The 25,364-nt window shown below is 31.7% G+C and overlaps 4 protein-coding genes across 6 annotated transcripts; 2 read left to right on the forward strand and 2 right to left on the reverse strand.

The window, feature by feature from the left end:
• Window positions 1-518: 518 nt before the first annotated feature.
• Window positions 519-3,083, forward strand: LOC114407704 (auxin-responsive protein IAA16-like). Its single transcript, XM_028370897.1, has 4 exons — window positions 519-905; window positions 2,126-2,503; window positions 2,604-2,665; window positions 2,754-3,083. Exons 1-4 carry the CDS (start codon window positions 652-654, stop codon window positions 2,789-2,791), a joined length of 732 nt encoding a protein of 243 aa, XP_028226698.1. The 5' UTR covers window positions 519-651; the 3' UTR covers window positions 2,792-3,083.
• Window positions 3,084-6,610: 3,527 nt separating this feature from the next.
• LOC114407707 (pathogenesis-related protein PR-4-like) lies at window positions 6,611-7,594 on the forward strand. Its single transcript, XM_028370902.1, has 2 exons — window positions 6,611-6,896; window positions 7,276-7,594. Exons 1-2 carry the CDS (start codon window positions 6,639-6,641, stop codon window positions 7,444-7,446), a joined length of 429 nt encoding a protein of 142 aa, XP_028226703.1. The 5' UTR covers window positions 6,611-6,638; the 3' UTR covers window positions 7,447-7,594.
• A 579-nt stretch (window positions 7,595-8,173) lies between these two features.
• Window positions 8,174-18,125, reverse strand: LOC114407705 (ankyrin repeat, PH and SEC7 domain containing protein secG-like). 2 transcript variants are annotated; one of them, XM_028370899.1, is made up of 13 exons: window positions 17,947-18,125; window positions 17,795-17,857; window positions 17,533-17,703; window positions 17,311-17,442; window positions 16,639-16,778; window positions 16,069-16,155; window positions 15,223-15,348; window positions 14,839-14,991; window positions 14,273-14,356; window positions 9,626-9,727; window positions 9,209-9,379; window positions 9,044-9,123; window positions 8,174-8,594 (listed from the first exon to the last, which is right to left on the reverse strand). In XM_028370899.1, exons 1-13 carry the CDS (start codon window positions 17,975-17,977, stop codon window positions 8,540-8,542), a joined length of 1,395 nt encoding a protein of 464 aa, XP_028226700.1. In that variant the 5' UTR covers window positions 17,978-18,125; the 3' UTR covers window positions 8,174-8,539. The 2 variants fall into 2 exon arrangements, with proteins under 2 accessions (XP_028226700.1, XP_028226701.1); XM_028370900.1 differs by having other exon boundaries at window positions 14,273-14,344; window positions 17,947-18,124.
• A 4,026-nt stretch (window positions 18,126-22,151) lies between these two features.
• On the reverse strand, window positions 22,152-24,816 carry LOC114407706. 2 transcript variants are annotated; one of them, XR_003665677.1, is made up of 3 exons: window positions 24,180-24,816; window positions 23,062-23,371; window positions 22,152-22,501 (listed from the first exon to the last, which is right to left on the reverse strand). XR_003665677.1 is itself a non-coding variant. In XM_028370901.1 (2 exons), the coding sequence occupies exons 1-2, from the start codon at window positions 24,628-24,630 to the stop codon at window positions 23,292-23,294; spliced, it is 531 nt and encodes a 176-aa protein (XP_028226702.1). In that variant the 5' UTR covers window positions 24,631-24,816; the 3' UTR covers window positions 22,901-23,291. The 2 variants fall into 2 exon arrangements, 1 of the variants encoding a protein (XP_028226702.1); XM_028370901.1 differs by lacking the exon at window positions 22,152-22,501 and having other exon boundaries at window positions 22,901-23,371.
• Window positions 24,817-25,364: the final 548 nt, after the last annotated feature.

The following is a 25,364-nucleotide window of genomic DNA, read 5'->3' on the forward strand; positions in this document are numbered from 1 at the left end:
TGAAATTTTAAGCGATTACAAGTAATTTTTATAAGTAATACGAGTAACTCGTTTTATATCCAACTATCATCCTGGTCATCAGAAATGCTAGCTAGTTGAAGTTGTATATATTTTTCTTTTGTTACCCAATACACAGTAATTTACCGATTTATCAAAATGAGTTGTACCTTTATATATATATATATATATATATATATATATATGTTTAAAAACATATTACCAATCGTAAAAAGAAAAAGAAAAACATATTACGAATGAAAAGGACAAGTGGTGATGATTGTGTTGAAGAAATAGTAGTATTTTGCTTTACCAAGTTCAGTAAAATGGAATTAATAATTGGTGCGTGGAGCCTGCCCAGCAAACAAACTAGGAATTATTCCCCATTATTATGACATCATTCATGGCGTCATCTCCCGACAAGCAGCGTATGATCCAACCATCAGAATCTCTTACACGTGGGATCATATCCACCGCCCAATGTCCCTTCAACCCACCACACTCCAACATATATCACCAAAACCTTATTCCCAACACACACCTCTTTCTCCTTCTCCCCAATTCTCAAACCTCACCTAGTATTTTCGTTTCTGAACCCAATTAATTAAGCACACAAGGACCATAACATACCTATACCTCAATATCACAAGTCTTATGGAGGCAGAGCGAGACAAGTACAAGATGATCAACTTTGAAGAAACCGAGTTACGACTCGGCCTGCCACTCAGTGGAAACGAGACGCTCAAAAACACTTGCAGCACTGGGAAGAGGGTTTTTTCGGATACTGCCGTGGATTTGAAGCTTAACCTTTCCTCAACCTCAAATAGTGCTTCTTCTGACCTGGCTAAAGAGAAGAACATCACTGCTGCTGCACCTCCTGCTAACGACCCAGCAAAGCCACCTGCAAAGTTAGTTTTTTTTTTCCTTCTTCCTTCCACAAATTATTATATGGTCTCGACTATTAATCACGCGTGTTCATGTTTCGACTAAATCTTGATATGTCATGAAGATTAATCAGGATTTATTATAATAGTCTGATCCATACAATAATTTCTCCCTTCCCTTATTTTTTACTGCCTCTGTTTCTTCATGCAGATGATGATGCTTCTATAATTGTATGCTTGTGTTTAATGCTTGCATGGTGATTATCATGTGCAAATTTTATGATTCATGCAAAATAATTAAAAATATGTATAGTTTCTCTGGCCACGAAGGTTATAATACAGATGATAAAGAATCATGTCCCGGTTTTAGTAGTACTTAACGATTAACGGAACTCGCTATGGAAAACGATGAGATTCTAGTTTAGAAGGTAATCTTTGACCTTGTTTTAGAAGTTACCAAGGAAAATTAACGAGGGCTAGGATTATTTTAGGTCTAACAAGTAACATCCCTTTAATTAATTATCCATTGAAAGTCTTAATTGTAAAATATAAAACATGCTACTTTCAAGTTTGCTACTAGTAATTAGTAAATTAATAATCATAGACAGATCAGAACTTGATATATAATCCAATTAGGCATTCCAAAATTATGTATTATCAATCGCAAACGCATGATTTTTTGTTTCTTACTTGAACTAACGGCTAAAAAGGACGAAAGTAAAAAGGGGACACTGTAATTACGTATGAGTCATCCAGATTGGAGGAGAAAGGGAAAGTGTCGTCGAGATTTTAAGCAAGAAAAAGAAACGAGTGATGAAGAATTGAGGAGTGTTTGGCTGGATTGCTTTTGCGGATGGCATGCTTTGTTGTCGGGGTAGACAGTGGAAAAGGACAGGACACATGGAATCTTACTTTTTCTCAACCACCCAACAGTTTCTCTTTCTCACACTCTAACCAGCAAAAAGGAAAAGGATAGTCCACGCCCCTGTCCAATCACCTAACACATTCCAAAAACATGTGCCCAACACAAGCAATTATTATATCCCAGAATAATCACCCCAAGTTAACCATAATTAAAAAAACCTATAGTGATGAATTTCAAAGTTTCAAACCACACACGGCTCTTAACAATTATTTTCGTGCCTTGACCGTCAAACTAATGCCTCTTTTCTGTAGTTAGTTACAATATTAAAAGGGGATGCATGATAATTTAATTGATGTAGTTAATTGTGAATAATTTTCAGGGCACAAGTGGTGGGGTGGCCACCAGTGAGGTCTTTCAGAAAGAACATTGTTCAAAGGAGTAACAACAATGAGGGCGAAAAAGCCGCCACAAGTAGTAGCAACAATGTGAACACGGGAGCAGCTTTCGTGAAGGTGAGCATGGATGGTGCTCCTTATTTACGCAAGGTGGATTTGAAGTTGTACAAGAGCTACCAAGAGTTGTTGGATGCGCTGGCTAAAATGTTCAGTTCATTCACCATTGACAAGTGTGGATCCCAAGGCATGAAAGACTTCATGAACGAGAGCAAATTGATTGATCTTCTCAACGGCTCTGATTACGTACCAACCTATGAAGACAAAGATGCTGACTGGATGCTCGTTGGTGACGTACCGTGGGAGTAAGTCTGGACCATTATTTCTCTAAGCACACACCACATCCTTAATTATTAGGACCATTTCTCGATTAAACATTACTAATTTGGATATATAATTTCACAGAATGTTCGTGGAATCATGCAAGCGCCTGCGTATAATGAAAGGATCTGAGGCAATCGGGCTAGGTTAGTGATCTTAATTAACAAAAAAGGTATTATCTTAATTAATTAATTAATGTGCATTGACCGTGAGGTTGTTATTTTTTATTTACAGCACCAAGAGCAGTGGAAAAGTGCAAGAACAGAAGCTAGAGTCAAATTTGTAAATTCCACTTTCGACAACAATCTGCTCTATCTGTTGCTCTTGGGCGTCCACGGAAAGCATTAATGCTAATTTCTCGAGCAAGGGGTAGTCTAATATAGGAGCCAAGTTGTTACGTAATGTGTCGGTACCATTTCTTAGAAATAATTTTCTTGTATATGTATTGTGTATTTTATATATGTGAGAAAATATATAATTTGGAAATTAGGGACAAGAAATAATGAAGTATGTTTTATATATGTGAGCCCGTTTTTGTTTCTAAGTACAAAACGTTACGTTGTCTATCGTTGGTGTGCTTGTCTAATAAGAATAATGTCTACGTTTATAGCTGTACGTACGTAGTTACGCATACCCTACACGTATTAATTATGCAACGCGCTCTTATCTGTCATGTTATTAAGAATTAGGTTTCTTTTTTTTTTTTTTTTTGATGAAGCAAATACATTAGATCCATGAACATAGCGATAAGGTGGGCCACACTGGACCATGTGCTTCGTGCAACAGCCTTTCATTTAGGGCTCCACTAATTTATTTCACATGTTCCCACTTTCTTTCCTGTGGCCTTCCTTCACGTATGTACTGTCTCATATCTCTCCATGTTTCTTCCATTCAAAAGGCATAACTATTTACTTGTGAATTACATTGAGGATTTAAACTCAAACTTATTAACTTTAGAAAATCCACTTAAAGGTACTGAGTTAAATTTAGAAACTGAGTTAAATTTAGAAAATCCACTTAAAGTTACAAAACTCAAACTTATTAACTTATTTGAGAGAATTTAAACTCCATGATATAAGGGCCGGACACGTGCTCATGAAGTAAATTTTGAAATATCAATGACAGTACTATTATACAAGGATGAAAAAGAAATTTTGGATGAATGTGACATAAAGTAGACCATAGGATAAGGATAATCGTGTAACCTTTTAAAACTAGGCAATCATGGCAATGCAATATTCTAAAGTTACAGGATTTGGATGGAGTATAGCTTAGCATCATCTAATGAGTAATGACTGAACTGCCACCCTGAACCACATCTATAGGGAAGTGAATAGAAAGTGCAGACGTTTTAATTAAATTGGCAGAGATGGGAGATCTCATTGCGGGAATGAGTGAATCAATGTTGTGTCAATAACAGAGTCTTTCTATTTAGAGAGACCAAGGGATTCATACTGTCACATGCTCTCTGAATAATTAATTAGTTACGCTTGGGGATTCATTTCTTACTCGATCTCTTCTTTTCAGAATCTATATTTATGAATTTCAAATTAGTTACGCTTGGGGTTACTAGGATGTCAGGGTGCTTGATATTGCATAAAAGTACAAATGAATATGACTAAAGCGATCACAATATGATATTGCACCCACAATTATAGATGCAGAGCCTAGTTTACTATCTTAATTTTAGTTCATGAGAATTGGTTATGTTAATCCATTGACTTCACTTGAGGGTGGGTTGCTGAACGCAAAATTTCAACGAGACAGACACGGAGGGAAACGTGAGCAAGATAACGACGTTAATTGACGGCGAGTTACATGACATAGCCTAGTCAATTAAATTAAATGACACTTCTGGATACATGTTGTTGAATTGAAAATAAAATCTTCTTAAATTATTCTAAAGTACCTATTAATCTATTATAGATTATCTAGAGTACTGTTTTATGGATATCTTATAATATTTCAGCTTCAAGAATTGCAATAACTAATCAGTAAATTGTGCTTCTAAGAAAGACAAAGATTCAAATTCTTAAAAGGTGATTTGTGAAAGAGATCTAATGGCATTATCAGTGGATGAGGAGATATCGATAGATCAAAGATGTACGTTTTTTTTTTAATACATCTTTGTAGATTTGAAGATAAAAAAAAAAATAGTATTTGATAAGTTGTTGATAGACTTGCTGTACATTCATTGCTTGTAAACTTGTTTGTCTATTGATAATTTTCTTTCTTTCTAGACTATAAGTATGAATAAGATTATTGAAAGTGATAGAATTCTTTTTTTTTCAAATATTTAACTTTATATCAATTAATTTATCTAGATGCTTGGTAGTTATTATTAACAAGTCTTAATTTTGTTTATCTTTGCTTCTCCTTTATTATAAAAAGAAAATAAAATCACTCAAATAATTTCGTCTTATCATCTTAACATAAAAAACTTAATATAAACTCTAAATCTTCTGTGTTATTTATTCATTTAACTTTAAGTTCAGTATAAATATTAGTATTTTAGCACTTTTTTTCTTCATAGGGTTAATCCTCTAACTTTTGTATTTACATTTATAATTCTCTTTTCATTTTCATGCACATAGGGTGTTTTCGATCGTTTACTATGAAAACATAAATCCATAATCTACATTTTGTTCATCTAATAATTTAATTGAGTGATTATCACAGAATATAATAAAGTGATTATATATTATGATGTTATAAATTCTAGGATCGTTCTATAGGTAATATTAATGATTTAAATTTAGAACAACTTTTTTGGAGTTATATTAACCAATAACGTCCCTTATGGTCCTCCTTGGCGCCACCGTTGATGGTTTGGAAGAGGTCAGTGAATCCATGATAGAGGGCTGCTGAAATTTTATTTAATTAAGCCGCATTTGGTTGCGAAATTTTCGGGGGCAAACAAATTAACATTGCGTTTCCGACTTAACAACTCAACGGCAGAAAAGTAAAAGAAAAACAAAACGATAAATGATAAAACATAAATATATACAAGTCGAGAATAATCCTCTCCTAAAATTTTCAACCATCTGAACCATATATACAACATATATTGCGGTTTTTAGAGGACAACATCTATTGGTTAGTATTTCAATTTTCATGCTGCATAACTTTATAAATATCCTTAAAAAAAACTTTATAAATATATGCATCTAGCCGTCAACTATATAAATAAATAAATAGTATATCCAATAAATTTTACGCTGTATGTTTAATAATAACATTTAATTAATGGCTAGGTTTAAATTTTGTCTTGATTAAATATTTTATTAACATTTTATTTGATGAGCTCCAGTATGTTAAAACTTAAATGAAATATTAAATACCTTAAATGTTATGGCAACCTATTATAAAATATAAATCATTTGTATTTTATATTAATACTAGTTATGCAAATGGACAAACCCGCATCATGTTCATGTGCATAACGTCGTTGCAGGAGAAAATAAAACGTAGATCAACCTCACACATCCGTCTCGGGAAATTTCGAAGTAGTTCAACTTCTTATGGTGATCGTCGCCAATGGTTGATATTTTTAATTTTTCCCGAATTCCTTGGATTCAATTTGACCTAATTTACCTTTTTAATCATAATAATTAATAATGTCAAATACAATTCACTTGATCCACTTTTCCTTTTATTTCACTTTATTGATAAATATAACTAAATATAAATTTAAATTCAATTACCAAAAGAATTCACTTAAAAAGGCAAAGAATAAAATTATGTCATACCAAAACTAATCATCACTTAAGAGTTGGCATATTTCCACAAACTTGTATCTAATTATGTAGAACTTTCATTCTTTTTCTTCTCCATGCCTGCCATATAGAATTTTCAACAATCAACATTAATTCCTTTTTCCAAGACTTTGAATCCTCCCTCTAGAAGCAAGATGTTTATCACCACAAGCTATGTGTCCCGTCTATCAAACAACCCATACTAATCTCTCTGGATCTTCTCGTAACCAAGGAAAGAAATATTTTTGTCATACTTTTCAATCAAAGAAAGGGCATTTTCATAATTCTGTGATCCTAGGTAGGCCCTATAAATATGCAAGTAGCTCTAGGACTTAAATCCAGTTCATTGTAAACAAATAGGATAATGGCAAAGGTATCTCTGTTTGTGGTGTGTGTCGTTTGCATTCTGGCATTGGCCTCTGCTCAGAGTGCTACAAATGTGAGAGCTACTTATCATTTGTACCAACCTGAGCAGCATAACTGGGACTTACTCGCAGTCAGTGCATATTGTTCAACTTGGGATGCTGACAAATCCTTGGCATGGCGCAGCAAATACGGTTGGACAGCTTTCTGTGGACCCTCTGGGCCTCAGGGCCAACAATCTTGTGGCAGGTGCTTGAGGGTATGTATTCCTTAATAACTAATTAAACCTCTATAGTATCGACTCATGTAATTGCTACTCAAAGTTAGTTTAGTTGCTAAGGATATAATTCATATTTTATAAAATCTATAAATACCTACTTACTTAAGTGAACTTTGAGTCCTGACATCATGTGTGTGGTAGTTGGTTACGGTGTTGCAATCCATTTTAGTAAATTGGAATAAGATTATGTGTATGGTAGTTGTTTACCATGTGTGCATTTAATCGAGAAATTTTTGTTGATTAAAAAAAGACTCATGTACCATACATATATAAACTGTAACTATTTTTGGTTGATCGAACAAAGCAATTAATTAGCATGCATAATGAGTGGTTGTTTGTTGATGGGGTGTTGTTGCAGGTGACAAACACTAGAACAAACGCTCAGGAAACGGTGAGAATTGTTGATCAGTGCAGCAACGGGGGCTTGGACTTGGATATTGGTCCGTTCCAAAAGCTGGACACTGACGGGAATGGCATTGCTCAAGGCCATCTTATTGTTAACTACGACTTCGTCGACTGCGGTGACTAAACTTTGACTAGCTAGCGTTGGTTATATGCAAAAGGAATTGAATAAAGAAAGCCATACAAGTGCTTTATTGCTGAATAGTAATAAAATAAATAAATGAAAGCAGTAATTAATAGTATTACCATCCCAAATGGCTCACTGTTGCTTTTCTTAATTTCTCCTGCGCCTAAAGCCGCTGCCATTCTAAATATGTTTCAGTAGACAAGTAGCCGTATATTTAATACCTTCAACAAAATTATGAGAATATTTATAGAAAACAAGAAACTATAATAAAATAAAATCGAACAGATGAAACCCAATTTTTTTTTTTTTTACAAAAAATCCATATTTAAAACAAACTCAATTTATAATAATATATTTCTTAATGTTGCAATTAGTTATTTTATATTGTTTATAATTAATTTACTTGACCCGAAGATTACTATCCTAAAAGATACATGTGGTTTCTATTAAAATAATAATAATAATAATAATCCAAACTGTAAAAGGAAAAATAATAAATTGTTCTGTTTCTATGCCTCACGGGCTTATGATATTGGATTTGCTGCCTCACGGGCATATATATGCTATGTTTCATATATCATGGACAAAAGTTTTGATATATGATAGATTCAATTAAAAAAATAATTAGAAATTCAAAATAAAAATTTATCATTTATTATGGACGTCGGATATATTTAAACCATAAAAATATCATCACACTTTATAACCAAAAATAAGTTTCAATGCAAATCTTCAAATACTCATCTTAATTGAGTTCGACAATTCAAAATTAATGCTATAAAAAAAATTCTGAACTTTAAAACAAATGAATCCTACAACAGTATGGGAGAAATACCCATGAAACATTTTCATAATTTACTAATTCTGCAACAATTTTGGAACATTTCAAATAAGCATAAGCTTTCTAATTACTATAACAATTTAATGAAACTGATTAGATTACTGGCTGACTCTTCCTGTACGACTGTACCTAGTGAAAGAAAACACGCACAAACACAAACTGAGGAAAAAAGGATCAAGTGAATAAGGCTGCACTTCCCGCAATGCTTAGGTCTCTTCTCACTGAAACGAGGTATTAATAGCAAAGGCAAAACTATGATTTATTTTCAGTAGTTCCATGAAATTTCCTCCCAGCCTCGACAGCTTCCCTGTAAAAGATGATAGTCAATGAGCTACGCAGTACACATGCACTCGCTAACAACTTTCATAAACCATGTGCTAGGTTGACAATGTGAGTTGCATCTATAAATCACTTAAAACTCGAGTAGCAATCACATCTGTTGAACGATGATACAGCAGTATCTGTTATAATTTTGTTAGTTAAACTTTTCTTTTGCTCCAATTTTATTTTGACGGACAGGCATTAACAGGATCTTCATCCTCATCCAGTGATTTTAATTTTTTTCTTAACTGTCATAAGGCATCACACACTAGCACTCTCTTATGCAAAGCTCCATGTGTATAATGCATGTTTCTGTAAATTATGTTTGCCTCCTTCATAGGAATCATCCTAAATCTTGGTGATCATATTGATTCCTTTTGCATAGTTTAATGTCTATAAGCCAAGAAGTGTTAATAAATAAAATAGTATGCAGACCTGAACGCATTTACAAGCTCCTTATTTTCAGGATCAAGCTTTACTCCCTCATAAAAAGCATTTGCAGCTTCATCAAATTTCTGCAACAAGGATAACCTAGTATAGTTTTAGAAATGTTAATCATATATACTACTAATAATGGAAAAGTTTTCCGAGATAGCATGCCTGCAACAAACGCAGAGCTGCCCCTTCCCTATAACAAGCTTTTGGCCAATCTGGTCTTAAAGCTCTACAAGCCTTTGCATCAGCTAAAGCATGCTCAGCTTGACCCAACTTAATCCAACAAAGACTTCTATTGGATAGCAAAGTAGCATCAGTGGGGTTCAGATCAATTGCCTGTAAACATATTTAAAAAAAGAAAAAAACACATTTGATAAACTGATCATCATATAGAATGAAATACGGGCAGTATGCTCATGTCCAGTTACTCCAGTAGACACTCTGTAAGTTCATAGTAACATCATTGAGACATATAACTAACAGAAGGGATTATCTGAACTTGTGCAAGAAAAGTACTCGACAAATCTAAGTTACAGAAGAGGAAGAAATTCAAGAGGCAAATGGGAGATCAGAAGACTTTACTTGGGTATAAGAATCTATAGCCATATGATAGTCATTTCTTTTAAAAGCCTCATCCCCTCTTGACTTTGATTCTGCTGCTCTCTTTTTGGCTTCAGGTGCCACCTAGATAAGTTGACAAAGAAATAAAATAACAAATACAAAGATAAACTTTATACTCAGTTAACTGAAAGTTCAAAAGGGATGAACAATTAATCAAAAATTACCAACTTGACAATGTAGTAAGAGCTCAAATATCTTCTAAGAGAGTTTAAGAATGTACACAAAAAGCTCATCGTGTTTTCACAAGTTTGGGCGTGAGTTTTTTCAGGTTAAAAGCAAAACAAAAAAAAAGGATTGGGTTCACGACCCATTAAGAAAAAAGGGTTTTCGAGTGAAAACCCAAGCATGTGCCTTCTTCAAATCGACAATTAAAAGGACATTAACTTATTGAAGAAGCCCCTGTCTTCTTCTCTGCTGCTCGCGAATCCACTACATTGTGAACAAAGTAGTCAAACACACCTTTTTCAGTTGAAATGCATTAGCAATCTACACCAAAATTATTGGACAAACATATCCATCAATTATTTTAGTAGTTAATTTGGGACATGGATGCTATAGTAATTTAACGTTTCATGTAACATTTCACAAAAGGAGAGGGGAAAGGAGATAGAAAGAGAAAGTAGAAGAATAGGAAGATGAACAACCTCACAGAATGCTGTGAATGAATGTATACAGGTTTTGTTGATGCCAAAAGAATAAGATTGCTTCAAAGTCTAAAGTTACTTTAAGTCTAAATTCAAGATCAAGAGAAAGATAAGGCTTAGTTTATTTGTTAAAAGAATCTCACATTGGTTAATAAGGTTTGGTCTCAAAGCTTGATTTTCAAAATGTTTATATAAAGCTTTAAAAGATGCTTTATCAGTACAAAAATAAATATTTTTGCACTGGTAATCGATTACCAAAGACAGATTACATAAAAGTTTTTTTTAAAACAAAAAGAAGTTTTTTGAATTTGAAATTTAAATATTGTAATCGATTATCATATGTCTATAATCGATTACCAGTAACGAATCTTCAAAAAATAACTTTGAAAAGTCATGAGCCTTCAAGAACATAACTGTATAATCGATTACCAAGATATTGTAATCGATTACCAGTGAGAGAATTTTTGAAAAATATTAGGAAGAGTCACATCTCTTCAAAAAGGTTTTTAAACAGTAACAAGGGCTTATAAATATGTGACTTTTCTACAAAAATCTTCAGAGTTTTCCATGAGAACCTAAGTGCCATATTCTCTCAAAAACAAATCATTGGCCAAACACTTATAAATCAATTGAGTATTCTTCTAAGATCTTCAACTTGTACTATCATCTCTAAAAGAGAGAAATTCTTGTGTACATTCTAAAAACATTATTGTGATCAAGCGATTGTTTGTCTCTTGACTTGTGAGAATCATGAACACAAGAGAGAGAAATCCCAAGGTGTGTTCAGAAATTATAAAGAGTTTACAAAGTTAGTGAAAAATCTCAAGTGGATTGCTTGAGGACTGGACGTAGACATGGGAAGTGGCCGAACCAGGATAAAACGAGTTTGCATTTCTCTCTTTTCCTATCTCAGTTATTTTATTTCGTATATTTTTATCTTGCATACTTGAAGAATATTGTTGAAATAATTTGCATCTTCATCTTCATCTTCAAAATTCTGAACCTAGTTTTAAAAAGGGAATTAGAACTTGACTAATCGGAAAAAAATTTAAACTTAATTCACCTCCCCTCCTCTTAAGTTATTGAGGCCACTTGTCCAACAAATGCTACTTGACATGAGTGATGAAAAAGGAGAGACATATTTTCTTTTTTATTTTTTAAATGAACGATAAATTACTCTAGCATCCCTGTCCCAAATTAACAAAAGTAAAAGAATTGAATGGGTATTTTTGTCCAATAAATTTTGGTGTAACATCCTAATGCACTCCAAATGGAAAAGAGGAGTATGTATATTAGCAAACCCATATATATAATATTAAAAACAAAGAAAATCTACCAACCAAGACACAAACTTCTATACAGCTAGACATCTAATAGAGATCTTTCAAATTAAAATCAAAACTCAAGGTCCTCCATCTCCATCATCAAGCAAAACAGTAAGAACATCCTCCTCCTCTAGAGGTGGCAAACAAGAACATCATTCTCTTGATCTCCAACTTATGCTTGAACCAAGTCTTCATCTTCATTTGGATTAGGAGCATTCAATCCAAGTAGCATGTAACAGACGGGATGGCCAAACTACCTCTTGATTCCAAAAAACCCTCTAAACACAAACATTGAGGCCTGTTTGGTGCAGGCAAGCTTTGGGATTTTCTACTTTCAAAACAATATTTTGCTTATAAAATCAATCAAATAACCACCATTTCTCACTCATCAAAACCCTTGCTTCTGTGTAAGACGTTTCTCAACCTCATTTCAATCTCGACCCAACATTCCAGCAATTGTTTTCTCTTCTCCAGAAATTGGTTTCTCACTTTCTATGCCTTTGTTTTCTATGTATATTATCATTTTCTACCTCATTTTTTGAGAATATATATATATATATATATATATATATATAAATTTTCAAAATAGCAACTACACCATTACCTATTATCCCGCTATAGCATTTTTTGTGCCAACTGCTATGTGTTGCTATCCAAGATTTAAAGCATTGAGGTACCCTAAAGTTAAGTGACAAAGTGAGTTAAGCCTAGACTCAGCAAATGTCTTCCGTTTGTGAAGCGATGCAATAGAGAAATAAGACCTCGAATAAATATAAGTCATAATTCTTCTACACTTTAGAATTTTCTCTTGTTAAACGGGTATATTCTTCTCAAAGTTATCAGACATGAAGTAAATGCATTGTGTTGCTCATGGGATCCAATAAAGCTTCTTCCTTTCGTCAACAACTTCCCACCAACAGCTTTGTAGATTTTTGTACTATCCATCATTCTCTTCACCAACCTCTTCGATGCCATCCATCATCTTAAAAAGCTTATCAGTTGTTCTAGACATGGCAGATGCATCAATATATTTTAAAAAGACAAATCCCTTTTGACTGTTCACCTAGTTCAATATCGTCCTCCTATTTTCTGACAAAAAGAAGGGGGACAAATATTGAACTTCCTGGTGAACAGTCCGAAGGGAACCATCTTTCTGAAACATATTGGATATTGATGCATTGATAACATCTAGATAAACCAACAATCTTTTAAAGATGATGGATGACTGTTGAAGAGGTTGATGAAGAGAATGCTGTCCAAATTGGGATGGACAATGCAGCAAACTAAAAGAAGCTGGCGAAATATTGGTAGCGAAGAGGAAGAAACTTTATTGAACCTTATGAGAAGCAAACTGCATTGCCTTGATGTTGGAAAACATTGATAAAAAGAACCTCGTTCATCAAGAGAAAATTACAAAGGGTAGAAGACTTCCAACTTATCTTTATTTGAGTATTTCTCTCGTTTCTCTATTGCATTACTTCACAAAAAGGAAGAGATTTGTTGAGTCTAAGGTTAACTTGCTTTGCCACCTCTTAACTTTAGGGTGCCTTGGTGTTTTAAATCCCAAATAGTGGCACATAGCGGCTAGCTCCAAAAATGTTGTATCGAGATAGGAGATAATGGTATAGCCACTATTAACTTTAGGGTGCCTCAGTGTTTTAAATCCCGAATAGTGTTTCTCATTCTCAATAGTGCTTATAAAAACAATATTTTAAATTATGATTTTTTTGAGAAACGACAGCTATTTAATTGATTTTATAAGAAAAATATTGTTTTGAAATTTGAAATCTCAAAAATAACCCTCACCAAACAAGCCCTAACGTTAGTGTTCAGAGGCTTTTTTTTTTAATCAAGAGATAGTCCTGCCACTTCGACCTTTGCGACCACTATTTCACCCATGATAGGCGCTGCAGTGGTCCTGTATCGGCCAGGAACGACTTCACTATGCTACACGCCGCTATTTAAAACCCTAGGGATCCTTAATGAGAACAAGGGACCATTGATTAGAATGTTTACAAGTGACATGGAAGAATAGCCGACTGTTTAGGAGATTGGTAGAGGATGTGGTTTTGAACAAGGACTTTTTGAAGAATAATATCATTTGTTTTTGGGGTTCATTTCCTATATTGTAGGTGCTTCGAATAATTGATTGGGATGAGAAACTAGCCATGGGTTTCATTTATGAGGCAATGGACCGACCCAAGGAAAGGATACAAAAAGAGTTCAATGGTGTCAAGAAAATACCTAACTAATTTCAAAATTTCATCTTTGGTTTTTAAATTGAACTATTGAACTCTTGCTTTATGGTATTGGACTTGGTTTCAGAAGTGAAAACTAAATAAATTATTGTTCAATTGTCTAGTTATGAAGATCTATGGAGATCATCGATGAAAGGTGTTTCATCGGTGAATTTTTGGTATTATAGCATGCAACATGCAAATTTCATCGGATCCAACAATTTGTATTACAATCCCATTATTTGTGATCTTGTGAACCCTTTTCAATCCCTAGTATAATCTTGAGTTTTTCTATCTTGATTATATGGGACCTACATATTTCTTCTACATTGAATAATACAGCTGCAACGCACCCAATTAAAAAAAAGTACAGCTATAAATGTTTCATAAAAGAAAACACACCTCGGGGACATTTTGCTTTGGAAAATCAGCTTCCTTGGGCTGATTAGTTTCTTTGTCATTTATCGATTCATCCTGCATATTGCCCTTCATACTCAGAAAAAAAATAATCAAGAATTTAATTTTATCAAACAGCATGCAATCTAGTATCAGAAAGCACTAATTGTGCATTTTTTAACCATGAAAGTGAGTAGAATATGATCAAGAATATATTCTGGTTAAAATTGTAAGCAAAATCAGTTAAAGGACAGAGAATTTTAGTAGTGGCAGAAGTATATAGAGCCTATTTTATATTGAAAGAGGAAATTTTTTCTGGTCAGCTTATGCAGACAAATCTTTTGTTCCTCGGCAATTTAATTTAGAAAGATAAAGCAAAATTCTAGATACTGCCCTATTTTTTGCAACAAAATAAATGCGTCGACATATTTCCATCTGGACAACCTACAAATCTACATGGCAAATATTTGTATTTTAAAGGGAATGCTGTAATTACTTCAAGCATAATTTCATACTGCCACATTCAAAAGAATACATAGTTATCATAAAAGAATATTTTAAGATTTCAGTACCAGCTGCTTTCTAGTTTCAGATTGCATATACTCGAGTATCCCATCAACAGTCCAAGTAGGAATAGTATCTACTTTGGATGTCAAGGGGAACAATATCTCAACAGCTTTTAGATAGCCCCTTGCAGCACCAACTTGTATTGGCTTGACACCATCCTGTGTGCAAACAGATGTCAAACTTTATTTTGAATATTAATTGAAGCACGTTGTTTACCACAATCATAACTACTAAATGTGCCAAGCAAAGAGCCATTAATCATACTGCTTTTGTGTCCCAAGGACTACTGGGTTCTAAGACAAGTAAACTTTAAGAACTCTTTTGTTGGTCACTGATTCCCACAGTAACAGTATAAGAAGATAATGTTTGAACTTTAAAATCCTTCTCACCTCATCAGAGACATTAGGATCAGCTCCCGCTTTCAATAAGCAATTTAATAGTTCAAGACTTCCATTATCAGCTGCGATGTGCAAAGGAGTTGCTCCACCAGCACTTATATTTACTTTAGCACCTGCCTGCATATAAAGATTCAAATGTAATGACATAGATTGAGCATGAGATGAAAAACATACAGGAAGAAAGCAGCATCTTGCAAACACCAATACCTACAAACTAACACATCTTCACATAAAACCACTAAAACAATTGTGTAAAATCAATGTATTGGAAAAGTCATTGGTACATAACTTACCATGCTGCATTATATTTCTTCTGATAAACCATTAACTATTTGATTTCTTAAATGAGATATTTATACATATATAGGTCTACATACTTCTAGAGTACTTCCATAAACATCAAAGGATGGTTATGGCTACTTGTAGAGATATCTTTCAGGCAAAAGTGCATTCTTCAACAAGGTTCATCCAACTTACTGTCACTTTAAACATATTCTACCTATGTGATTCTTCTTTCCCTTTTTCATTATCTAGATTTAGTTAGTTTGTAACTTAACATACCCCTCCCATTAGCTCTCTGACAAAGTACATTTTTGTACTACTGGACATATGTACTTTGAAATAACTAATTCTGATGAATATATAACGTAGAAATAAGTTGTCAACTGGATTGCACTGTTGGTCATAAAGTTGTTAATTTTTTATGGCATTATTACTACTACATTAAATCACTTAAACAAAATTTATTCCATGTTTCATAGATACTGACAGATACACTGTATAATTAATTTGCAGTACAAAAAATTCATAGTTGACAGGTTGAGAAAGATGGGGAACCTGAATTAACAGCTCTAAGCATGCCAGAGAACTGGCTGCCACAGCTGAAAGGAGTGGAGTAATACCATCATCAGTTTCAGCATTTGGCTGCAAAGCAACATCAACGAGATGAAAGGGAATATAAAATGGGACTATAAAAACTAAAATTAAAAACTTATTTGAAAATGGCATACTTATTAAAGAGCATTTGTTTTTAATCATACCATACAAGGCAAATTGATAAAGCTTATGCTGATTGCACTAATTAAACCATGGAATTATTGACGCGGAAATATAAAAATTCTGCACTCTAGCATATTGATTAATAATGACATGTGGTCCATCCACTAATTCATAAGTCCACTGATCCAACAGTTTAAAAAGAAAAGTATTTTTTTTAAACAAAAACCAGAATGATAGATACTAATGCCAAGAAATATTCTGCATATCCAATTAAAAATATATAAAATTTCTTTAAAAATAAAAAACTTTTAAGTGAATAAAATTTCTCAAGACAGAGTAGCAAGGAATCGAACCAAAGCTTCCAATGAATTATATTAAGAAAAAGCAACAAAGTAAAAGAGGACTCACATTTGCACCATGTTCCAATAGTACACTGACAGAAGCTGGTTGGGCATGGCCAGCAGCCCAAACCAAAGGTGTTCCCGAGTCACTCTCTAGATCAGGATTAACTCCCCTGGACAGCAAGTACTTGAGCAGTTCAGTATCCCCTGAAACAAAATGAGATGAAGAGAACATGAAAATAATAGAACAAAGTAAAATGTCTTAATGGAATACCACTAAACTTTGACACCCTCCTTAAAAAATCTTGATAGTCTTACTCCGGGAAGGTATAGAACATAAATTTGTTTATTTTGATAACTTAACCGTGATAAAAAAAAAATCATCCGATAAAGCTATCAAAATAAACAACCACATGATTACAAAAGACTTGTTTATATTATTTAAAAGTTTTTATTGAATAGCCACAAGACTTTTTTTTATCACAAAAATGTCTTTTAAAATCCTAATCCTGTACACCCCAAAGATACATCCCCTTATGATACTAGGGTTAGGGACTAAATTCACCAATTATAAAAGATACGGTGACCAAAAATCGTGATTTTTAATGTATAGAGACTAAAACCAATTTTGATAGAAAATTGAGGAACTTGAAACATATTTTACCTATTTATCAATTCATTGCATAGAAAGCAAAGCAAAAAAAAAAAAAAGGAGAGGTGAGGTGAGGTGAGAAGAGACCTATCCCTGCAGAATGGTGTAATACCGTAGCCCCTAAATTGCTAGCCACGGTAGGATCGGCACCGTGGTCAATTAGATATTTAGCAGTGGCGGTATGTCCCTGACGAGTAGCATGAATGAGTGCAGTCTCCCCTGAAAAGAAATAAGCAATATCAATTATCATCAGGTAAAAGATTACAAGTATGAACAATATATATACATAGAGAGAGAGAGAGGAAGCACCATCATCATCTTGAGAATCGACAGAGAGCTTCAAATCGGTTAAGAGGTAGTCGCAAACAGCGGTTTGGCCTTCGCGCGCGGCAAAATGCAGTGCACCTCTCTTGTTGGCGTCCTTTATTGCTTCCACCGATTTCGCCAAATCCTTACCCTCGTCCAGCTGCAACGCCAATTCTTCCAAAACCAAAAAGCTGCTGCTTTAGCACACAATAGAGAGGGACACAAACGAACGAACAAGCAAAACATAATTAGTAACAATACATACTCTTTAAGAGATCAATTGATCCAGTTCGAGCAGCGTTCAGAAACAATTGAACTTTCTGCCTCGCTGCACTCACACAGGAAATAGAGAGAGCTTCAATAATTAATTAACAATCGATTAACAGATAGAGAGAAAGAGAGGAAGAAGGATGTGACCTGCAAGTGCGTCGGAAGCATCGGGAGCCATAGGAATAGTGTAGAAGAAGAAGAAGGTATTGATTTTGTGTAGAAAAGGAGACTATGAAACCTTGTAGACTATACTATTACTACCGATTCTCACTTGTTCGTATGAGTGAGTCGTATATATATGCCATGCCACAAACACGCGCAAGCCGCAACTCTGCTACGCCCGTTTACGGGAAGGGTATCGCTATTGAGTATTGACCTTTTTCTTTTTTCTTTTCAAACAAAATTATAATAACAAATGCATAATTTATTACACTTTAATAAAAAAAATGCATGCTTAATATATATATATATATATAAGTAACCATCGTTCTTATATACTGTATATGATATGATACTAACAAAAATTCATCCGAAAATAAGGACAATATTGACCAATTTAAATAAACACAGTTAAAAAGGTAACTGAAGTATTCATGAGAATGTCTATTTTTTTTATTTTCAATAATTTTTAAAGATTTTATAAAAAGGTAACATGCTAAGTCTTATAATAATAATTACACTTTAACATAATATTAGTGTAACATATAATATAAAAATGTGTCAGTATAATATTTTTAAATATAAAATATTAGTGTGGAAGTAGAAAAAAATAGTGTGGTGTATAATTTTAAAAAAATTCAACAAGTATGAGTATAATTTGTTCCTAAAGTTATTATTGATTTTTCTTATTTATGATGAAATATGCATTTATTATTATAATTTAAATATATAATAATAAATATTATATAATGAAAATTTTATTATATATATATATATATATAGTGCATTAATAATTTTAACTAAATACAGGATCCTGTAAAAAAAATACAGACAGAAAAAGATGTTTAGTTATTAAATTTGTAATAATTATTCTTTTGTCAGAATTATTTTTTTGTTTCGTATATACGGGAAATTGTTACATTAACTTCCTTTATCTTTAAAAATATGGGTTTGTTAATGAATGTTCTTAGTGTATTAGTTGAAACTAAAAAAAAAACTAAATATTCATTTTTGTTCTTAAATATATAATTTGTAAAAAATACTTTTCTGAAATATAAAAATACAAAATTTAATCTTTGAAAGTATAAAAAGTACAACAAGATGTTAATTTTTGTATGTCACTGTTAATAAAATAGTTAAAATTCAAATAAGTGAAATATGATATATATGTATCTTTTATTTATAGTAGATTGTAACTAATTATTATAATTTTTGAAAAAATTGTAATGATTAATATACTATTACAATGTTTATTTTGGTAAATTGGTATAATATTTATTTTGGATAATTTCTATTAAGATAGACAAATTATGATTGATAATCAATATTATCTTTATTATTATGTTTGTTTTAAATTATGTTTATCAATATTTGTTTAAGTAATTATTGTAATGCTATGTTCATAACGATAAAAAAATGATAAAAATTTACCCAAAATTTAGTCTCCGAGAGTGTAAATAGTGCATCAAATATATTTGACAGTTAACTTTCGTTCGTCATCATTAATAAAATAATCTATGTGACACAAATTGACGAATTTGTTAGTGAAATAATTTCCAACATGGTCATGCCGACTAAATTAGATGAAAATGTCAGTAAAATATCATTTTTGGACGTAAATGTCAGTTAATTTTTGTTGGACAAAAATTTCAATATTTTTTATTAGAAAAAGATGTCAGTAATTTTTTTGAACCTAAATGTCAGTATGTTCCATTGAACCAAAAGGTTATCATTATTGGACGAAAATACTAGTAGTTTTTTATTGGACCTAAATATCAGTATATTTCTATTAGACTAATATGTTGGATCCAAAATTTCGTTTCATTTAAGGGTAAAATATAATTTTAGGGTAAATTTTTGTTATTTTTTTTATCGTTACAAATATAACATTACAATAATTACTTAAAAAAATATTGGCAAACATAATTTAAAATAAACATAATAATAAAGATAATATTGATCATCAATCATAATTTGTCTTACACAATGGAAATTATCCAAAATAAACATTGTACCAATTTACCAAAATAAATATTGTAATAGTGTACCAATCATTACAAAATTTTCAAAAATTATAATAATTAGTCACAATATACTATAAATAAAAGATAAATATATTTCATATTTCACTTATTCGAATCTTTATTATTTTATTAACGGTGACAGATGGAAACTAACATCCAAATATATTTGTCGCACTTTTTATATTTTCAGAGACTAAATTTTGTATTTTCATATTTTAGGAATACATTTGTCAACAAATAACACATTTAAAAATAAAAGTGATTATTTACCAAAAAAAAAATTATATTGTTACTTTTTTATGCTCTCTTATGATATTCATAATAAATATTTTTTAAAAATTTTTTAACTATTTTTTTATGGACAATCAGCGAACAACAAATATATTAAATGCATCATAGGTGCTATAAATGTTTACAAAGAAAAGTGCAAATAAGCCTTTAGCAGCTTAAATACACACAGTAAAACTGGAAGAGGCCAACTTCCAAACACCTTCAACCAACCACATTAGGCTGAGACAGCGAGAATAAACACAAATAACAAATAAAAAAGTGTATCTTGACCTATACAAATAATCAGTTACTTAATTAATGTCCTAACTCCTAAGCATTTGCCTAAAAATATTATACTGATGTCTCTTTATATGTTAAACTAATACTAATATCTTTTTAATATTTAAAAATATTACACTAATCCGTTACAAGAGAGATTACCATAATGATATTAAAAAATACAAATATTTGTGTAACTGTACGAAACCTTGAGGTGATTAAAATAATTTACTCTAACTTTAATTGATTTTTAATGAATCAAGCAGAAAGATTTAGTTATTATCAAGAACGAAATATTGTTGACAAGGAAAACAAAAAAATAGATGTAATTAACCACAATGAGTAATTAGGAATGGTTTTATTGAAATTATTTTGTAGTGTTGCATAAATTGTTAGACTTTTAAATGACATGATTTAGTATAATAGTTCCTTGGTCAGTGATATTAAGGATCCAGCAGGTAGATGTGAATGGAGTTGCGGACAGTGACATCCTTGCAAGATTTGTTTGGAATTACCATCCTGACTTAGTGCTGGAAGCTCTCAACAAGGATGGTTTCTTTGTAACTTAGTTTTGTTGTTCTCTTTTCGTTTATTTCCCACTTTACCAAAAAGGAGATAATATATAAAATATAAAAGGATGTAATTTATTTTAAAAAAAATATCTTAAGAATCAGATTCGAATTTACCATGTACATAATTTAATAAATAAATAATTCAGTCAAAAATAATAATTTAAGAGATTATAATATTTATTTTGTTAATTATTATTCTATATTAAGATTTTATTTTATTGATAAAAAATATTAAGAAATTACTTCACTAGATTATTTTTATTTAATATATAAGATAGATGAATAAATAATAAAAAATCTATTGTATTAATGATTGTTTATTAATATGTTTTTTAATTAAAAACAAGGTAAAGATAGATAAAATATATTTTTTTCCGTGTATATCTTTTGAATAAAAATAACATGTACTTTCCTGATAACTTTCTGTAGTATTATTTTTTTTATTAAAAAAATATCTATTTTAAATAAATTTTTGAATTTCTCCGTTATGATGATCACTCCATAAATAATAAGATTTCAAAAATATTTTAAAGTGATTATAGAGATCTTGATTCTCTGACATGATTAAGTTATTATATACGTGGATAAGGGTGAAATAGCTACAAAAGTATTTTGTTGTCAAAGCAGTTACTATTTTTGTTTTTCACGTGTATCTACCATTAAAAACAATTTTTTAAAGCAAAAAAGAGCCGGCATGCATTATTTTATCATTTTGTTTTGTCATAACAATTTTCTTCTAAATATTTAACACAACTATATATTTAAAACTTAAAATTAAAATTATTAATTAATTATAATAATTTTACGTGAATTGATTCAGTTAATGATGACTATTTTACCATAATAACAATTGTAATAAATGTCAAGTAGATATATTATGGATAAAAAGTGAAAAAGATATACAAAGATAAAAGTTAGAAGTTAACATTTTAAAATTTGTTAATTCAAGTAGTGTTACAAAAATATTAAAAGTTATTAAAAAAATTATCACTGGACACTCAAATAAATTTTTCAGCCAGTAAAAATGTTAAAAATTAATTCAAATATTCATTCAAACATATCCTTAGTATGATTGACACGAAAAAGGAAAGATAAAATAAAAAATCCAAGAAAATAAGAAAGAAAGGAAGAATTCTAAAGTAAATATTCTAAAATTAAAAAAAAAAAAAACTGAGTGGCGCCTTATGATAAGTAAATTGTCGAATTTATGGGCTTGAATGGGGGTGACTGCGGTTTCAACATATTCATTCGTTATGGCTTGGCAGCAAGGTTACATTAATTATTAATCTGCGAATTGGACGCACTCCATCCCTCACTGCTATACTCATCCTCTCCGCGTAGACTTGCATGGCCGTGCTGTACTCTTCTTCTTCTTCCTTTCTTCTTTTGTATTCCCCCCTGATCAAAAATATATATTTAATTATAGATTCTTCATAATCGCCTTCAAATGCTAATTAATGTAAATTTTGATCATTTTTTAACACATTTTAAAAATGATTTTCGCTGGATTATTTAAAATAAATCTTGAATTAAAGCAGCTTTAATCTTTATTTAGGTAGCCTTTTGTATTTGATAATAAATTTTATTTCAAGTTGTTTTTATAATAAAAAATTTAAATATAAATTATATCTCACTTTCAAATTAATTTTATTGACATTCATCTAAACTCACACTATAGACAAATTAAATTTACATCATTAATAACCCATGTTTTGATATTGCTGCACGTTGAAATGATAATTTATTTTATTTATGACGCTCTCTTGATCATTTCAATTAAATTCGAATTTCACATCGTCCAAATACATTTTATTTGAATCATTGCAAAGAAAGACAAATCCCTATATGCTGTGGTATTTACCTGTGGTTCAAAATTGTATACATGAAAATACCTCGGAGAGACATTTCCACGTACGAAAAACATATATATAAAGTTGAAGGAAAATGTTGGAGCATACCATTGCGTTTGTTTAGCTCCAAAACAAAACCCAAGGAAAGCTGCACAATTTTCTTTTTCTCCTTTTTTTAAACTGTCCAGAAACGAAAAAAAAAATAGAACGAGACTTGTCTTCTTTCTTTAGTTTTTTGCTTCCATATTTTGTTTTCTTGATCATTCTCTGTGCACGCATATCTAGAATATATATCTTCCTCTGTACAAGACAATATCATATTCCACAATATCCACCCTTCAATGAGACTGCATTAACGAACAAGCTACAGCCTGAGCCCAGTGTCTCAACTTGGTCTTTACATGTTCAGGGTCGTCCCCTACATACATATTCAGCGAGCAAATTATTGCAACAACGCAAAATTTTAAGCACTCATGCACACAGATATCAACGAATTGATCACTACGATGCACACAGATAGCATATATAGGATATGGTATATGCAAGATACATATCAAAATATGTATAAAAACTCATAAAACATAATAAATATATAATTATAATTCTGTAAATTCAAATTAAGAACATATCTTTTTAGAAATTATTACATATAAAATAAAAATCATTGTTATCATCAAATAATCAGTTTCTATATAGTATCTATAAATCAGTTTTTTATTTATTTTTCATCAAAGGTATTTCTTTTAAGTTTCTAATTTCTAATATATTAGATTTTCATAACATTTTTTAAAAGCTTAAACACTTCATAAATACATTGGGGGGGGGGGGGTTGAGATATTCAAGATTATTTCGTATCAGATACAAATACTAATGCATGAAGCAAATTTAAAGTATAACTATTTTCACAAAAAAAAATAAAATGAAAGTACAATTGCTTCAAAGATTGATTCGAATCAATAGTTGTGAAATCGGCTGCAGGAATGACATGCATACATTATGAAATGAAATTATGGTAAATAATTCAAGAATAATAACAAAATTAGCTAGCAAAAGGAGCCATGCATGCATGCATATTTATTTTTTATTTCTTATAAGAAATTACATTAAAGAAAATTTTATTCCAGTTAAACAACATTATTATTATAATTATAAGTAACGAAATCTTTCTTCCAATTCAAAATCATCTATTAAACGTGAATCATGAATGTGTATATATATGTTCATACCCGGGCTACAAATCTTCCAAGAATCAGAATCAGGCGGCGGTGCACTACTGACGGGGCTCCCAAAGGAAGAAGAGGGGCGGCTATGAGGGGTGGAGACCGATGACAGCTGGCGGTTCACGGCGAAATAGAGGTCGAGAGCCGGCAAGGTGTTGCACAGTTTCTGGCCGTTTTCCTCGTTGAATCCGAACCCTAATTCTATGCACCCTTTAAGCTCGTGAAGATCATCGTCCGTGACATTATCGTGAAAACTGTTCCTCCTAGTCCTCGTCCTCGTCCTCGTCTTCCCCTCTTGTCGCCTCTTTCTCTCCCATGCAATGTCTCGCGGCGCCTCAAACATCGATTGCTGCTTCGACAAACAACGCTTCCTTTTCTTCAATGCCAAATGTTGCAACTCTGTTTCTACCTGCTGGAACTGCACTTGTCGCTCTACTTCTCCCATATATATATACATATGTAGTATATACGCAAAAGGCGCTATTTAATTTACTTTTTTGTTTTGTTGAAGATGAATGAATGAATAATTTAGCTATATAGGAATGTGTGGGCGGTGGTTGCGGCGGAGGCGGCCAAGAAAGAGAGAGGGTGGCTACCTCGCGCGCCCTGAATGATTGATTAATGTGAAACGGTGGAGAGTGTCTTCGATGAAATTAATGAATGGTCAAAGTGGAAAATGGAGGGAGCTAAATAGGAACTATTAAAGGGGGTTTGAATTTGGTGATTGGTATTCCACCACCCATTTCTATCTCACAACTTTAATTATAGGGGAAATTCAAGGTTAGGAATATTTTCTAGACTCTACCTACATGCATTTGGATAAAACTGCATTTCTAAATGAGAATTTTTTTTAAGTTATTTTTTATCATATTTAAATTTATATATAATTCTATTCTAATGATAAGAAATTTTAAAAATTTTATATTTATACTTTTTTATTTTCATTTAATTTTGGTGTTATTATGTATTAAATAAATATTATTTTTAATTTTAAAAATAATTTCTTTCAGAAAATATAAATTTTATTTTCAAAAAACTCTCTTTATCATATAAATTTCTTCCAATATAAAAGAAACCGTTAAAAACAATTTTTTTTTCACTTAAATCCTTCAAAAAAAATCTCTATTATTAATTGAAAATGCTCTAGGGATAATATGCTCATTGCAACTCATCCATATGCATGATGCATGC

This window comes from Glycine soja, chromosome 3 (assembly GCF_004193775.1).
Source record: "Glycine soja cultivar W05 chromosome 3, ASM419377v2, whole genome shotgun sequence".
Taxonomy (NCBI): Eukaryota; Viridiplantae; Streptophyta; class Magnoliopsida; order Fabales; family Fabaceae; genus Glycine; species Glycine soja.

Excerpts from the sequence above, each read along its gene's own strand:
- LOC114407704 (XM_028370897.1), top strand. The coding sequence starts at position 652 with ATGGAGGCAGAGCGAGACAAGTACAAGATGATCAACTTTGAAGAAACC. Across the intron at positions 906-2,125 it reads CCAGCAAAGCCACCTGCAAA|GGCACAAGTGGTGGGGTGGC; the intron begins GTTAGTTTTTTT and ends AATAATTTTCAG. Across the intron at positions 2,666-2,753 it reads ATCTGAGGCAATCGGGCTAG|CACCAAGAGCAGTGGAAAAG; the intron begins GTTAGTGATCTT and ends TTTTATTTACAG.
- LOC114407705 (XM_028370899.1), bottom strand. The coding sequence starts at position 17,977 with ATGGCTCCCGATGCTTCCGACGCACTTGCAG. Across the intron at positions 15,349-16,068 it reads GCTTAGAGCTGTTAATTCAG|GCAGGTGCTAAAGTAAATAT; the intron begins GTTCCCCATCTT and ends CTTTATATGCAG. Across the intron at positions 9,124-9,208 it reads CAGCTCTGCGTTTGTTGCAG|AAATTTGATGAAGCTGCAAA; the intron begins GCATGCTATCTC and ends TCCTTGTTGCAG.
- LOC114407707 (XM_028370902.1), top strand. The coding sequence starts at position 6,639 with ATGGCAAAGGTATCTCTGTTTGTGGTGTGTGTCGTTTGCATTCTGGCA. Across the intron at positions 6,897-7,275 it reads CTTGTGGCAGGTGCTTGAGG|GTGACAAACACTAGAACAAA; the intron begins GTATGTATTCCT and ends GTGTTGTTGCAG.
- LOC114407706 (XM_028370901.1), bottom strand. The coding sequence starts at position 24,630 with ATGTATATATATATGGGAGAAGTAGAGCGACAAGTGCAGTTCCAGCAG. Across the intron at positions 23,372-24,179 it reads TTGGAAGATTTGTAGCCCGG|GGGACGACCCTGAACATGTA; the intron begins GTATGAACATAT and ends ATATGTATGTAG.